This window comes from Gobio gobio (assembly GCF_949357685.1).
Source record: "Gobio gobio genome assembly, chromosome: 20".
NCBI classification, from domain to species: Eukaryota; Metazoa; Chordata; class Actinopteri; order Cypriniformes; family Gobionidae; genus Gobio; species Gobio gobio.
The window spans coordinates 2341662-2360321 of NC_137113.1; the positions used below are offsets into that span (position 1 = coordinate 2341662).

The 18660-nt window shown below is 41.5% G+C and overlaps 1 protein-coding gene across 1 annotated transcript in view; it reads right to left on the bottom strand.

Moving 5' to 3' along the window:
- Positions 1–4347: 4347 nt before the first annotated feature.
- sar1aa (secretion associated, Ras related GTPase 1Aa) overlaps positions 4348–18660 on the bottom strand; it is a 16872-nt gene continuing 2559 nt past the window's right edge. The window contains exons 3-7 of the mRNA XM_079845597.1: positions 12360–12479; positions 12214–12279; positions 8726–8829; positions 8174–8305; positions 4348–5391 (exon numbers count right to left, since the gene is read on the bottom strand). Of these exons, the coding sequence (XP_079701723.1) occupies positions 5284–5391; positions 8174–8305; positions 8726–8829; positions 12214–12279; positions 12360–12479 (530 nt within the window). The 3' untranslated portion in view covers positions 4348–5283. The remainder of the gene's footprint in view (positions 5392–8173; positions 8306–8725; positions 8830–12213; positions 12280–12359; positions 12480–18660) is intronic.

Genomic DNA, 18660 nt, shown 5'->3' on the forward strand with positions numbered 1-18660 from the left:
TTCGACACGGTGCCTGTGGGATATTCTGTGCGCAGTGGGATGGTTGGAACTCAACTGGCCTAATTATTCGGCTAGAAAGAACTGCAGCTAATCCAGAGTGAACTTTGATGATAGTAATGTTTATTCAGTCATCCAATTGCAAGGCATAAACAGGTTTGCGTGGATATGTACATAAATGTGGTTTCTGTGAGAGAACAAATAAGGATGGTAAATATACATACACAGTTAAGAACTGTATAACTATACTTATAAGTTACATTTGTATAATGTAACTGTAAACCAGAGCTTATTGTACCATATATAGGCGCTAAATGCGGTGTCCGGTTACAATAGTGTGTGCGCCGTTTTAACGTTAGCACTGCAGTGCGCTCTGTATAACAATTGTTAATATGCCGATCAGACCTGATACATATTTCCATCAACATACATTACAAGCAAATATTTTCTAAAAACGAATAAACATTGTTGATAACAAAATAACTGAATGATTATTCAAATAGGTGAGCATTACGCTATTGTATGTTGACACAAAAATACTTCTGCGGTGACATCAACTGAATTACGCGATGAAATACCACACAAGGAAAAACAGACTTTTAAGGAATAAACAAGCCAGGAAAACTCGGTATTTTTAAGATGGAGGGGCAACATGGCGACCACCGTTAGATCCCATTACCTTATGTATTTTCAATGGCATATTATAAACTTACGAGAATACTTTATTAATTGAAAGAAGTAAATATACATTAATGAGCACATATATTTTTGAAAGAACTAAGTGTTTTTAGCTAAGAATAGACTAAAAAAGTTACAGTGTAGCTTTAAAATACGGCGAATAAGCTCAATTTGCCGGCTTTAGCTTGTAGTCTCAATATGTGTATAGCTCAAATTGAGTAAAGAGCGTTTTTCACAACTTACCAGATTGTCCGACCTCCTTACTTACTTTCTTCCAAGCAAGATCCTTTTTATTCCTGTTTCTATAAAGTATGAAGATATATCGTACAGCTCCGGGTATCCACATATGATTGTGTCCTCATTGTTGTTACTACTAGAGCAAGCTCCTGAGGGCACACACACTTTTGGGGCCCCCAGAGATCGGTTTTATTAGTAGTAACAGTACTAGTAGTAATGTATTATAAATGTATAATCTACCACAGAGTTACAAAACAGAGGCAAAATCCAGCAAAACGCTCCACTCATGGACCGCTCACGCTCACGGGTAAAACTATGTTCGCTCAAATCCCACTCCGACATGAAAATTCTCTGTGCTATAATTGTTGCAGCCATTAAGGTATTTATTTTTATATTTATGTTTAAATGTTATAATGTTGTTTTTTTATGTCTATGTTGTCAATCTGTCAATCTATGTCGATTATGAAAAGTGAACAGCATGAGATAGGACAGATCATAAGATGAATGGAGTTGATCAGACATGATTGTGACCACTTCATTAAGTTTTGTTTTGCATTGTATCTTAATTTTAATCAATGTTTCATCAGCCAATTGGGGAATTCTGGTTTGAGCGAGCGGAGCTTAATTGGTCAGTATTATTAAATTGCAGACAAAGATTTTGGATAGCTAGGTTGGTGTGGTAGAGGGCCCGACATCATATTCTTTCATAGGGCCCAAAATTGCTAGCGGCACCCCTGGATCTGAGATTCAGCGCTTCATGTCGACAGGTGAGCAACATTACGCCTATGATAGTTTATAAAGTATGTTTATCATTACCTCTGCCTATATATTCAATTCAATTAAAATTTATTTGTATAGCGCTTTTCACAATACATATTGTTTCAAAGCAGCTTCACAGAAAATGCATCTACATTACAAAAAATGTATTTGTACATGTTATGCATTTCAGAAAAAAATGCACATATAAGTTAGCTAACTATCTATTATTAATCAATATAATAACTATGGCACAGAAATAAGTGAATAATGTTGTTAATATAGCGCCTGTTCACCCTGCCATTCACTGCAAGGTTTTGTATGTAATCACTATTGGGACGGTAATGGTTTCTCGTGGGGTCATGAGGTATTTTCATCATTGTCAGGGGCTAGTTTGTGATTTTATTGCCGTCCGAATCCAGAATGTAAAAATCCCCGGCTTTAGACAAACACCATGGACGTGTGGTAATTTAACTGTCGTCTGAATCCACATCTCTCAGTTTTCAAAAAGAGATCGCTTCAAAATTCAGTGTTTATATCCTTTTTGACCCCTGCAGAGCACCGTACGGTTGCGGTTCGCTGTAATTTGGATGCATTTTAAAGATCTAGCCTACACTTTTATGACTGAAATGCTGGAAAGTATTCACAAGAATAATCTTGTGAAAAGAGAAAGAAGAGAAAGAGAAGAAAAACAAGTTGAAATGGGCCGTTATTACGGCAGTTTAATTAGCAGCATCATGTAAGAGGCTGTATTAACTTATTTCCGCTCATTTTCCTATTTATTTAAACAGTTGATTTAAATAATGAATAATGTCCTGTTATTAAATTAAATATACATGTATTCTTACTATTCCAAGCCGCCATTTTACGATCATGCTTATGATCACGTGAGCAGCGCGCGTTCGCATAATTCCAAATACTCGCTCACCGTGAATAAATCGCCATCCGAACACTTGGTTTTATGATTATCTTTATATACTAGATTTATTTACGTATGTTAGGCATTACAAAGTACTTTAATGGTCCATGTTGGAGCTCGACAGCCCTATAGATCGTCTGGAATTCATCTGGTTTGTGTTTCACTGAAGTCACAGGTTTGGACAACATGATCTGATAACATAACAAGATATTGAATGACGACTGCAGAAACATTCTTCAAAATATTAATAGTTTATAGATGTTTACAGTCTGTTAGGATGGATTCCTGTACACTCGAGTCAAGGCTATGAACAATAAAAACACATTTATACTCCATTATACAATATGTACAATTTTGCAAAAAATAACAGGCGTTCTCATATCAGACCTTCATCTGATGATCAACAAACACCAGCGCCATCTGATGACGTCCTGCGCTATATCAACATTATCTACACACACACACACACACACACTGTACAGAGGAATATATTACATCACTGAGCAGCTTTATCGTCTATAGATGAGAGGATGCTAAATAATACCACAACACGCAAGTATAAGAGACTCAAAAACTACAGGAACTGAGATGTCACACGTGTGCTTTTACTGTGATCATTATTTAAAAACCCAATGGCTTGATTTCACTGTGCGTCCACATCCTATGGTCCACATCGGCCGGCCTTTAACAGGATAGGTCACCCAAAAATGAAAATGACCCCACAATTCCTCGGTGTGTGACATTCTTCTGTCAGACGAACACAATCAGAGTTATATTAATAATGTCCCGACTCTTCCAAGCTTTATAATGGCAGTGAATAACTGTTTCTGTTTTGAAGGCCATAAAAGTGACTCCATCCATCATAAAAGTTTTTATGATGGATAGATGCACTTTTATGATGGATAGATGCACTTTTATGATGGATAGATGCGCTTTTATGATGAATAGATGCACTTTTATGATGGATAGATGCGCTTTTATGATGGATAGATGCGCTTTTATGATGGATAGATGCGCTTTTATGATGGATAGATGCACTTTTATGATGGATAGATGCACTTTTATGATGGATAGATGCGCTTTTATGATGGATAGATGCACTTTTATGATGGATAGATGCACTTTTATGATGGATAGATGCGCTTTTATGATGGATAGATGCACTTTTATGATGGATAGATGCGCTTTTATGATGGATAGATGCACTTTTATGATGGATAGATGCACTTTTATGATGGATAGATGCGCTTTTATGATGAATAGATGCACTTTTATGATGGATAGATGCACTTTTATGATGGATAGATGCGCTTTTATGATGGATAGATGCGCTTTTATGATGGATAGATGCGCTTTTATGATGGATAGATGCGCTTTTATGATGGATAGATGCACTTTTATGATGGATAGATGCACTTATGATGGATAGATGCACTTTTATGATGGATAGATGCGCTTTTATGATGGATAGATGCTCTTTTATGATGGATAGATGCACTTGTATGATGGATAGATGCACTTGTATGATGGATAGATGCACTTGTATGATGGATAGATGCACTTGTATGATGGATAGATGCACTTTTATGATGGATGGATGCACTTTTTATAATGGATAAATGCACTTTTATAATGGATAGACGCACTTATGATTGATGGATGGATGCACTTTTATGATGGATAGATGCACATTCACTGCCATTATAAAGCTTGGAAGAGTCAGGACATTATTAATATAACTCTGATTGTGTTCGTCTGACAGAAGAATGTCACACATCTGGGATGATCTGAGGGCGAGTAAATCATGGGGTCATTTTCATTTTTGGGTGAACTATTCCTTTAAAGGATTTGTTCACTTCAACATGAACATTTCCTGATAGTTTACTCACCCCCATCTCATCCCAGATGTTCATGCATTTCTTTCTTCAGTGGAAATTAGGATTTTTCTGCACATAATGGACGTCAATGGGAACCAACGGCTGAAGGTCCAAATCAGTGCAGTTTCAGAGGCTCTGAGCGATCCCAGAGGAACAGAGTCTGATCTAAAAAAAACATCAAAATACACATTTATATACTTTAACCTCAAATGCTCGACTTCGGTGAAGTTCTTCTTCAGGGCGTATGAGGTCATCTCATGTTCTCCTCCAACTTTAAAATCGTCGGTCATTGATGTTTCACCTTTATTTGTGTAAAGGCCGTTTGATTTAGTTTTTGCAAGTTCGTTTTAACACTGGGTCGGCACTTCCACCTGCGTCACATCATACGTTGTGCAAAAGCAGAAATCGCGCATTTGAGGTTAAAGTATATAAATGTGTATTTTGATGGTTTGTCTAGATCAGACTCCTCTGGGATCGGTCAGAGCCTCTGAAACTGCACTGATTTGGACCTTCAGCCGTTGGTTCCCATTGACGCCCATTATGTGCAGAAAAATCCTCTAAAACTTCATTTCTTTTCCACTGAGGAAAGAAACACATGAGCATCTGGGATGAGATGAGGGTGAGTAAACTATCAGGACATGCTCATGTTGAAGTGAACCTTTAATACAGTAACAGTGAGTTGCAATCTGTCCAGAACGGAACAGAAATGACACCCTCCATCTTTAACATGCAGAATTGAGACTAAAACGACCAGTAATATCCACTAAAACACACTAGATCTCTTATTGCTGACGGTCACCGGGCGGCTGGCGTCTGAAATCAGTCGATGTACTGGGAGAGCCATCGAAAGCCTTCCCCATAGCCCTGCTTCTTCAGCACACTGCACATGAACACCTCCAGCGGCCGCGCGCTCCGCGACGCCACGCCCTGCAACACAACACACAACACTAGAGATCCACCCATATATCGGTTTACCCATAGTTTCCCCGATATTTAAAGGACAACTCCGGTGAAAAATGAACCTAGGGGTAATTAACACAGGGTTACCGAGTAGATCGTTCTCTGGGATGCGTTTTCATGAAAATCAAATGTAAAGAGTTTTATCTCTAAAAACAGATGCTAGTCTATGGGGCACAGAATAAGTCAAATTAAATCGCTAGTTAATACCACTAACAAGGCTCACTAACACGCTAGCATAATGAGGATCCCTACATGCAAACCGAAGCATTGAGAACTGTGTAAGTGTACAAACAGTTTAATAAGAAGACACTTTATAAACAACATTTTCTGGAAAACAGTCTGGACAAGTAGAGCCACGGTTGAATAATGTTTTCATGAAAATCGAATGTAAAGAGTTTTATCTCTAAAAACAGATTAGCTTATAACGCTAGTCTATGGGGCACAGAATAAGTCAAATTAAATGGCTAGTTAATACCACTAACAAGGCTCAAAATAGCCTCACACTAACACAGGAGCATAATGAGGATCATTCGATTACATTCGATTTTCATGAAAACATCCCAGAGAACGATCTACTCTGTAACCCTGTGTTAATTACCCCTAGGTTCATTTTTCACCGGAGTTGTCCTTTAAGCATTTTACCATAATCAGATATTGGTTTTGTAGTATCGGATTTACCGATAAACGGCGCCATCTTGTGGGCATTTTGAGAATTGTGCGCAGGATCTCCATTACAGCGCATCTGAGCAACGGCCTGCACAGGTAAAGTACACTTGCCTGCTCTGCTGTAATTAGTAAACTTTATTTAACATAAGTCATTAATACACAAATTAGATGTTACATAAATGCCTGAAATCTAGCTGCTTTATTCAGGATTTGACGGATTATTTAACATGCCTCTGTGAGCTCGGCTCTCTTAGAGTAAATAATCTGTCAAGTCCTGTCCAAATACAGATGCAACTTTGCATGAATTAAATAATACAGCCATGAATGAGCACATGTTGGAAATAAAAGCGCTGAGTTTAATTCTCTCTCATCATTAGTCTTGTGAAGTCGTCTGTATTTTGCGGGTTGATGCTCAGGAAATATAAACATTTACTTAACCATTAATTCGCTAATAAACATCGAAGTAGGATATTAATTATGTATTATCTCCACGAACGATCGCAGTTTGAGTAGTTCTGTGTAAATGCAGAGATAAACATCAGTTTGTCAGCAGATATTTCATAATAAAGAACGACAAAAACATCAATAATTCTGATATAACTTAACATACCATTTGAGGAATGCAATAAAATATGTTTTGTTTGTTATATTCCAGAGAATAGTATTCAGTTATTTAACATTATTCTTCACTCTTTAACCTATTAACCAGTTTATAAATCTACTAAAACTGTAGTTTAAATTTAAGCATTACATTTCGGAGCCATTTATGAAAACAAACGAAACCGGCTTATGGGGCAGATGCTGAGAGACTAGTGTTAATTTTGTCACCTATTTTTAATTTATTCTTAGTCTTAGTCTTGTGCCAAATGTCCTTGTTAGTTTTAGTCATATTTAGTCATTCACATATCTTTTTTTGTTAGTCAAGTTTTAGTCGACTAAAAGTCTCGTCATTTTAGTCTAGTTTTAGTCAAAAGACAACTCAAGGTATCTTAGTCAAGTTTTAGTCGACCAAAAGTCTCGTCATTTTAGTCTAGCTTTAATCAAAGGAAAACTCAATATATTTTGTGGCAAAATAAGTTACATAAAATATATATAACCTATATAATATATATAGCTAACTGGTTGATTTACAGCGTAGATCAGCATTAGCTTATGAGACGATGGGCACAAATATCGAGTTCGATCTTGATTCAGTATGAATTCATATGTATATAGCCTACTGTACATAGTATAAGGGAAAATATGTTTTTTACACTTTTTTGGGGTTATATTATATTTGCTTGCATTCTTTACTATTCACTATTATTAACATTTCAAAATTTCACAAATAAGTAAGCAGTTATGATCTGCTTAATTAGCCTACTAATATTGAAGGTACAAATGAACTGATTTGTATACAAACACTTAAATGACACTAAATAATTATTATTTTAAAATATAATAATAAAGTTATAATATTAACTTTACAATTACATAATCATAATTCTACTCCAATTCGTTTTTTGAAATATAAACATTTAAAGGGTGGCTGCATAAAAACTTGCCAGATTTATTAAATATTGAAAAACATTGACAATGAATATCTTATGTAATGGTGCATATGATTAGCAAAATGCTCCTCTCTAGAGTTAATATTTCTAGCTGACTGATGAGTTTATGGACACTGGATATGGTTTTTCTGAGGTAAATGTGACATTGTTTACTTGTAAGCCGTTTTACTGACGTCTTTCTGTGGTTGAAACACTGATTGAGCGATTCTGTGACATGAAACAGATTTCGGGAAGTTGTTCTGTATCTTTAACACACTTTCAGAAGCTCATTAGTGTTTATTTCGCGCTGTTACTGGTATTAAGGCGGAAGAGAAGATCTGCTCATGTTTGCTCCGCTGCTGCTTCTCTTGTTATTTATGTTTTTGAATTTCGTAAAAAAAAATTGACTAATCGATTCTTGGGATTTAAGAATCGATATTGTTTTGTAAAAGGGAGAATCGATTAAAATCGAGAAATCAATATTTTTTTTTTACCCAGCCCTAGTTACTGATGCTGTGCTTTGACACGAATCACATGGCTTGACCAGCACTGACCTTCCCAGTGGTCTGACCCTCCAGAACAAACACCTCTCGCAGTCTCATCTCACTCACAGCCTCGGGTCGGTCGATCTTATTGCCCAACACCAGCACCGGCACGCTGGAGATCGTCTCGTCCGACAGCAGAGCCTGAAACACACACACACACACACACACACACACACACACACACACACACACACACACACACACACACACACACACACACACACACACACACACACACACACACACAAAAGGCCTATTATAAATTCACTGAAAAAAAATTCAGGTCTCCAATTGAACATTTTCTAGTGACCGATCACATCTAAAATGTTCAGTTGGCCAAATTGAATTTTAATTTAATTAAATTGCATCAATTCACAGAAATTAAATTTGGCCAACTGAAAAATTTAGATGTGATCGCTCACTAGAATATTTTCAATTGGAGACCTGAATTTTTTTTACAGTGCTCAGATTATAGTTTTTTTTTTTTGCATGGCACAAAGCGAAGTTGCTTTGGTTTGAGTGATGGAAACTGAATATAATTTGCCGAATCCCACGACTTACGTCGAGTTCCAGCTTGGACTCTGCGAGGCGCTCGTGATCCGCACAGTCCACCAGGAAGACCACAGCCTGAACGGCCGGCAGGTAGTTCTTCCACACTCGCCGCGCTGCAGAGAGAGATTTTAAACATACATTATTTACAAAACTGCACAACAATTTTGTAACATTAAAAAGACACTTACAGCAAATTATTAAAAAACAAAACATCAATCATTTCACAAAGAACCTTCCTTAAACACCATATTGTTTCAAAAAACAACAGATTTCCTTTTGCTTTGTAATATCGGAAATCAATCAAAATTCTAGATTTCACCATAATGGAGGAAAGCAATGTTACATCTGTATCAGAGTTCTTTTCAATCTTCTGAGGTGGACGTGGGCCTCAGGCAGCTTCACACACACACACACACACACACACACACTCACAGACACACACTCACTCACTCACAGACACACACTCACTCATTCACTCACTCACTCACTCACTCACTCACTCACTCACAGACACACACTCACTCACTCACAGACACACACTCACTCACTCACTCACAGACACACACTCACTCACTCACTCACTCACACACTCACTCACACACTCACAGACACTCACTCACTCACTCACTCACTCACACACTCACACACTCACTCACTCACTCACTCACTCACACACTCACACACTCACAGACACTCACTCACTCACTCACTCACAGACACACACTCACTCACTCACTCACTCACAGACACACACTCACTCACTCACTCACTCACACACTCACACACTCACTCACACACTCACAGACACTCACTCACTCACTCACACACTCACTCACTCACTCACTCACACACTCACAGACACTCACTCACTCACACACTCACTCACTCACTCACTCACTCACACACTCACTCACTCACACACACACTCACTCACTCACTCACTCACTCACTCACTCACTCACTCACTCACTCACAGACACACACTCACTCACTCACTCACTCACTCACAGACACACACTCACTCACAGACACACACTCACTCACTCACTCACTCACACACTCACACACTCACACACTCACTCACTCACTCACTCACTCACTCACTCACTCACTCACTCACTCACTCACAGACACACACTCACTCACTCACTCACTCACTCACAGACACACACTCACTCACTCACTCACTCACTCACTCACTCACTCACTCACAGACACACACTCACTCACTCACTCACTCACTCACTCACTCACACACTCACACACTCACACACTCACACACTCACTCACTCACTCACTCACTCACTCACTCACTCACTCACTCACAGACACTCACTCACAGACACTCACTCACTCACTCACTCACTCACAGACACTCACTCACTCACTCACTCACTCACTCACAGACACACACTCACTCACTCACTCACTCACTCACTCACAGACACACACTCACTCATTCACTCACTCACTCACTCACTCACTCACTCACTCACTCACAGACACTCACTCACTCACACACTCACTCACACACTCACTCACACACTCACTCACACACTCACTCACTCACTCACTCACAGACACACACTCACTCACTCACTCACTCACAGACACTCACTCACTCACAGACACACACTCACTCACTCACTCACTCACTCACAGACACTCACTCACTCACAGACACACACTCACTCACTCACTCACTCACTCACAGACACTCACTCACTCACTCACTCACTCACACACTCACAGACACACACTCACTCACTCACTCACTCACTCACTCACTCACTCACTCACTCACTCACTCACTCACTCACTCACTCACTCACTCACTCACTCACTCACTCACTCACTCACTCACTCACACACTCACAGACACACACTCACTCACTCACTCACTCACTCACTCACTCACTCACTCACTCACTCACTCACTCACTCACTCACTCACTCACTCACTCACTCACTCACTCACTCACTCACTCACTCACTCACACACTCACTCACTCACTCACTCACTCACTCACTCACTCACTCACTCACACACTCACTCACTCACTCACTCACTCACTCACTCACTCACTCACTCACACTCACTCACTCACTCACTCACTCACTCACTCACTCACAGACACTCACTCACTCACTCACAGACACACACTCACTCACTCACTCACTCACTCACTCACTCACTCACTCACTCACTCACTCACTCACTCACTCACTCACTCACTCACTCACTCACTCACTCACAGACACACACTCACTCACTCACTCACTCACTCACTCACTCACTCACTCACTCACTCACACACTCACTCACACACACACTCACACACTCACTCACTCACAGACACACACTCACTCACTCACTCACTCACTCACAGACACTCACTCACTCACAGACACACACTCACTCACTCACTCACTCACAGACACTCACTCACTCACAGACACACACTCACTCACTCACTCACTCACTCACACACTCACTCACAGACACTCACTCACTCACAGACACACACTCACTCACTCACTCACTCACTCACAGACACTCACTCACTCACAGACACACACTCACTCACTCACTCACTCACAGACACTCACTCACTCACACACTCACTCACTCACAGACACTCACTCACTCACACACTCACTCACACACTCACTCACACACTCACTCACTCACTCACTCACTCACTCACTCACTCACTCACTCACTCACTCACAGACACACACTCACTCATTCACTCACTCAACTGAATGTATGCGGTTTCCTGCGTCTGTCATATATTTGTGAGAAAATATCAGTTTGCCATCAGTTGTAATCATAGACTGTAAAAAACTTAGTGTCCGTGACGTCACTCATAGGATCTGAAGAGCAGTTCTGAAGCGTAAAGTATGGACGAGATGGCAGCGCGTCATCGCGCGTCACTCCCGGATAACAGAAAATGGGCAAAGCGGCGGGACGTGGGCGGAGCTTAAGTGACGCGATGACTAACAGACAGCAGATAAATGGCTATCTGACTGTCACTCAAAGTGGCCACGCCCTTAATTATGCAGAACTTTAAGGCTTTATATAATGTAAACCAATGAGTTATAAACCCCCCCCCCCCCTCACAGTCGTCATGAAGGGCAACATTAGCCGTACAGACCAAAAGCACAGTTTGTCCCAGACTGTAAACATGTGTTCTTCTGCTGTAAAGTTGGACATTTTAACATGAGCTCAATGAGATTCTGCTCCTCTAGTGGCCAGTCCATGAACTGCAGTTTAAGTCACTTCCGCATCGGCTTCAAGAGAAACTGCGGGAGGAGCCGCTTGGTTGTAACTTGTCAGAAGATTCTCATCGTGTTCTCTGAACGCATTAAATCACTCGCGCCGCATCATCATCATCAGCATCAGCTTCATCAGGTGATGATCATCGGCTGAGCAGTGAACTCATGTTAACACACACACACACACACACACACATGAACTGATGTAGAGTTCTGACCTTGTACATGACCGCCCAGATCGAATGTAGTGAACGTCATTCCCGCGATGGTCAGCTCCTCTGACGCTGAAGCAAAACACAAACAGGGTCAGGTCATCATTGGGGAGCAATGCCTGATGGGAATTATTCATCTCAATGGGTCTTACTGGGGTGTAAAGTGGGCACGTGTTGTCCTAGTCTGTCGTCTTTGAGCATGTGCAGAAGAGTCGTTTTACCAGCATTGTCCAGCCCAAGAAAAACCAGCTTCCCAGACTTCTTATACAAACCTGCAAAACATACAGACTGCTAATATATATATACACCAATCTGGCGTAACATTATGACCAGTTAAGTGAGTAACACTGATGATCTCTGTTAGTGGGTGGGATATATTCGGCAGCAAGTGAACATTTCGTCCTCAGAGTTGATGTGTTAGAAGCAGGAAAATTGGGCAAGCGTAAGGATTTGAGCGAGTTTGACAAGGGCCAGATTGTGTTGGGTCAGAGCATCTCCAAAACTGCAGCTCTTGAGGGTCACAGGGTCATGGAGGACCACTGGAGAACCGGCCACAGGGTCATGGAGGACCAGTGGAGAACCGGCCACAGGGTCATGGAGGACCACTGGAGAACCGGCCACAGGGTCATGGAGGACCAGTGGAGAACCGGCCACAGGGTCATGAAGGACCAGTGGAGAACTGGCCACAGGGTCATGAAGGACCAGTGGAGAACTGGCCACAGGGTCATGGAGGACCAGTGGAGAACTGGCCACAGGGTCATGAAGGACCAGTGGAGAACCGGCCACAGGGTCATGGAGGACCAGTGGAGAACTGGCCACAGGGTCATGAAGGACCAGTGGAGAACTGGCCACAGGGTCTTGGAGGACCAGTGGAGAACCGGCCACAGGGTCATGGAGGACCAGTGGAGAACTGGCCACAGGGTCATGAAGGACCAGTGGAGAACCGGCCACAGGGTCATGAAGGACCAGTGGAGAACCGGCCACAGGGTCATGGAGGACCAGTGGAGAACTGGCCACAGGGTCATGAAGGACCAGTGGAGAACCGGCCACAGGGTCATGGAGGACCAGTGGAGAACTGGCCACAGGGTCATGAAGGACCAGTGGAGAACTGGCCACAGGGTCATGAAGGACCAGTGGAGAACCGGCCACAGGGTCATGGAGGACCAGTGGAGAACTGGCCACAGGGTCATGAAGGACCAGTGGAGAACTGGCCACAGGGTCATGAAGGACCAGTGGAGAACCGGCCACAGGGTCATGAAGGACCAGTGGAGAACCGGCCACAGGGTCATGAAGGACCAGTGGAGAACCAGCCACAGGGTCATGGAGGACCAGTGGAGAACCGGCCACAGGGTCATGAAGAACCAGTGGAGAACCGGCCACAGGGTCATGGAGGACCAGTGGAGAACCGGCCACAGGGTCATGAAGGACCAGTGGAGAACCGGCCACAGGGTCATGGAGGACCAGTGGAGAACCGGCCACAGGGTCATGGAGGACCAGTGGAGAACCGGCCACAGGGTCATGAAGGACCAGTGGAGAACCGGCCACAGGGTCATGGAGGACCAGTGGAGAACCGGCCACAGGGTCATGGAGGACCAGTGGAGAACCGGCCACAGGGTCATGAAGGACCAGTGGAGAACCGGCCACAGGGTCATGGAGGACCAGTGGAGAACCGGCCACAGGGTCATGAAGGACCAGTGGAGAACTGGCCACAGGGTCATGAAGGACCAGTGGAGAACCGGCCACAGGGTCATGGAGGACCAGTGGAGAACTGGCCACAGGGTCATGAAGGACCAGTGGAGAACTGGCCACAGGGTCATGAAGGACCAGTGGAGAACCGGCCACAGGGTCATGAAGGACCAGTGGAGAACCGGCCACAGGGTCATGAAGGACCAGTGGAGAACCAGCCACAGGGTCATGGAGAACCAGTGGAGAACCGGCCACAGGGTCATGAAGAACCAGTGGAGAACCGGCCACAGGGTCATGGAGGACCAGTGGAGAACCGGCCACAGGGTCATGAAGGACCAGTGGAGAACCGGCCACAGGGTCATGGAGGACCAGTGGAGAACCGGCCACAGGGTCATGGAGGACCAGTGGAGAACCGGCCACAGGGTCATGAAGGACCAGTGGAGAACCGGCCACAGGGTCATGGAGGACCAGTGGAGAACCGGCCACAGGGTCATGGAGGACCAGTGGAGAACCGGCCACAGGGTCATGAAGGACCAGTGGAGAACCGGCCACAGGGTCATGGAGGACCAGTGGAGAACCGGCCACAGGGTCATGGAGGACCAGTGGAGAACCGGCCACAGGGTCATGAAGGACCAGTGGAGAACCGGCCGCAGGGTCATGGAGGACCAGTGGAGAACCGGCCACAGGGTCATGGAGGACCAGTGGAGAACCGGCCACAGGGTCATGAAGGACCAGTGGAGAACCGGCCGCAGGGTCATGGAGGACCAGTGGAGAACCGGCCACAGGGTCATGGAGGACCAGTGGAGAACCGGCCACAGGGTCATGGAGGACCAGTGGAGAACCGGCCACAGGGTCATGGAGGACCAGTGGAGAACCGGCCACAGGGTCATGGGCGGCTCATTGATGCACGTGTGGAGCGAACATAGTTGCCAAGTCCGTGTATAACACGCGACTTTGGGCTTCTTTTTTTGGCAAGTCGCGTTAAAAAAAAATCACGAGTCGCGTTTTTTTGGGCTTATTTTAAAAAATGTGGTTGCTTGTTAGGAAAATATAATAAGCAACTTCGTTTCTTTAAATTTATGTTCGCTGTTTTGTCCAATAAATTGACTGACACTGTGTTCTCACAGCTAATAGCCAATCAGTGCAACGATACAATTTCTGTAGTAACCTGTCCTCTATGGAGTCAAGTTTTGCAAAAGAAAAAAAAAAGTATTGAGAGAAAAAACATTTTTTTGCAGACAAAAATAAAGGATTGCAAAAGAAAAAAAAAAGTATTGAGAGAACAAAAGAAGTTTTGCAAACAAAAATAAAGAATTGCAAAAGTGGTTTCATTTGCAACGCAACTTTTACTCTGCGTTTCAGTCAGTGAGTGTGCGATACTGTTTTCCCCTTTGCGCTTCACTTTTCTGCGCGTGTCACTTTGTGGCACTGTTTTGACGTGGGGGTGGAGTCAAGAAACTATCAATGAGAACAAACGCATGTTTACATTGCTAAGGGTGTTGTGTAGTGATCAAACAAACATCAACAGTAGCTATAAAAGTGTGCACGCATGAACAGCAGATGGCTTTTTTAGGCAGTTCACGTTACAGAGAAGCCTCTAAACATCCCATCAACTGATCTCTAACTTCTTTAACTTAAGCAAACGCTGCTAATACATATTTAATTAACAAAACCAAACATTCAAAAGCTATAAAAGTGTGCACACTGAGACTGAGAGAAATAAACAGCAGATGCTGGCTATTTTCAGATAGTTCACGTTAGCAAATAATAAACACCACTTTAACATGATCTCTAACTTAAGCAAACGCTTTTAATACACATTTAGTCGTAACAAAATGCTAGTAAAAGTGTTAGAACAAGGGAAACGATCCGTCGCATGCCTCTCTGCCACTCAGATGATGTCACTCGGAGGGAGGCGTGACCATGTCCGCTAAACACGCCCCAGTTTCTTGACTCCACCCCCACGTCAAAACAGTGCCACAAAGTGACACGCGCAGAAAAGTGAAGCGCAAAGGGGAAAACAGTATCGCACACTCACTGACTGAAACGCAGAGTAAAAGTTGCGTTGCAAATGAAACCACTTTTGCAATTCTTATTTTTGTCTGCAAAACATTTTTTTTTCTCTCAATACTTTTTTTTTCTTTTGCAAAACGTTATTCTTGTGCAAAACTTTAAGGCATTAAATTGACTCCATAGTCCTCATATAATCCCGCCTCCGCCTCCTTCAGTTCAGAGAATCGCATCTGTTGGATTTACAACCTCTATGTTCATCCACTTCTCCCGAAATACTTCAAAGTAAGTGGCTGGTGAACTGGGAATAGAATAGAGTAAACATTGAAGTTACTTACACAATGTGTATCTGATATGAATAAAACGTGTCGAATTATAATGGAAAGGATTATTATTACCTCTTCCATAGACATCAGTGTGTATTTTACAAACTCTAAATGTATTGTTTTTTTAGTACTTATGTGAATTTATATGTTTGAAACCTAAAATAAACAGTATGTGGTTGAAAACACTGAAAAGTTGTGATATATGACAGCTCTGAGCGCGCCTGTCTCTGTTGATCATGTGATGCAGTTGATCATCCGCTCCAGCCTAGACTGATCACACCTGTGTGATCGTACATGCGAAAGGCTTAAAAACAATACATTTTCTGACACAAATTTTTGAAAGGTAGGCTTAAATCAAACACATTTTAATTCAGATTCTAGTTTTCATCGAACACGTAGTCATATCGTAATGTATCGATATCGAGATATCTGGCATGAAAATCGAGATATGAAATTTTGTCTATATCGTTCAGCCCTAATTTAAACTATATTTTTGTAATGCATTTAAAATTTCAGGCTATTATAAAAAACAAGTCTACTAATAATAACAGTAGGTATGGTTTGAATTTATTTTATTATAAATATGTGGCTATATTGCAGCGCTCCCCTTAGTGCTTGCCTCTGTCCCAATGTGCATAGCCTACTATCCATCCTAAATAGTGTGACATAAATCATTTTCAATACTATTTAGGGTAGATAGTATGCACATTGAGATGTAGGGCTTATCTTTTTCAAGGTTTGCAGTGTGTGTGTGTGTGTGTGTGTGTGTGTGTGTGTTCACAAGTTACTGCCCCTAATATGCGTGCACTAACTCCGACTATGGGTTACCATAATTGGCCTTCATGCAGTGTTAATTTTGACAGTGAATTTTGATTTAGTTTTAGTCATATTTTAGTCACCTGAATTGTTTTTAGTTTTAGTCATATTTTAGTCACCTGAATTGTTTTTAGTTTTAGTCTAGTTTTAGTCGACTAAATATCATAAGATTTTAGTCGACTAAATATTATACGATTTTAGTCGACTAAATTCTAATGAGTTTAGTTAAATTGTAATACATTAAGCATTTAATCATTACATAACCGACTGTCACTTGAACTGACATTTTGACATCATTTTGTTTTTGACATTAAAAATACACGAAAGCTCAATTCACTTTTTTTGTTTGTTTTTTTAAAAACATCTCTATAGTTTTTATAACTTTGTATTTCTGTTTTAGTCAGTAGGCCATATCAGGTTAAGCTAAAGCTTCAAATTAGTTTGTTTATTTATTTTTTAATTTCAGTTAACATTTATTTAATTTCAAGTAATGAAGTTTTTTAAAATGGTTTTAGTGAACTATTATAACCCTGATACTTTATTGAATATGTGTCAAATACTGGTCTTTCCTCCTGACTATGAATTAAATGGGAATGAAATTAAATACAGTTTATTGTGTAACCAAAAACGAATATATAATGCGTGACTTTTAATGATAAACAAACTGGAAATACACAGGGACTCTTATTTTGAAATGTCTGCGCCTCTGTTGCAGTTGCAGGAGCTCATTCAAGTTCAGGAGATAAAATATGCATTATTACAACTGTCTAAAACATATTACTATATAAACATGGTAAAGTAAACACTGTCGTTATTCATCAGCATTAGTTCATAAACACTGGTCTGGCAAAAATGTGTGTGATTGATTGATTGAGCTGCTCTGGAGCTGGATTGTGTGTGTGTGTGAGCCTGTAGATCGTGTGTTTTCCAGAGGTTAGATCAGTTCAGATCAAATGTGTTCATCTGTGACAGGACATCAGTTCTGACCCCATCTCTGCCCTAATCGTCTCTCCCTAACATTCTCCTCTCGCTTTTATTTGTTGACGAAAATGTCGTTATAGTTTTTGTCATCCAACACTAGTTTTTTTTTTAGTTATCATCTCGTTTTCATCAGTGAAAAAAAGGTCGTTGACGAAAATTATGACAAATTATTCGTCAACGAAATTAACACTGGTTTCATGTCACTTTTTCTCTTTTTCCATCTCCAAACCTCTTCTCTTCAGAGGACATTGCGCGTCCTTTATTGCAATTTGATGATTTTTGTAAAATCACATCTGTTTTTGCTTTTCAAACTCCGCGAGGATTCAGTTTAATATGTTGCAGGCTCATTTATTGATAAAAAATTATTTATTATAAATAATATTGATGATAATAATATAGGGCTTGTTTTGGAAGCTGCGGATGCTTATTTGTCTCGCAAGAGTTGGCAACACAAATGCTTCAGGAATGGTTTGAGGAGCACAACAACCAGTTTGAGTCCGAATTCCCCAGATCTCAATCCAATCGAGCATCTGTGGATGAGCTGAACAAACAAGTCCAATCCATGGAGGCCACACCTCACAACTTACAGGACTTAAAGGATCTGCTGCTAACATCTTGATGCCAGATACCACAG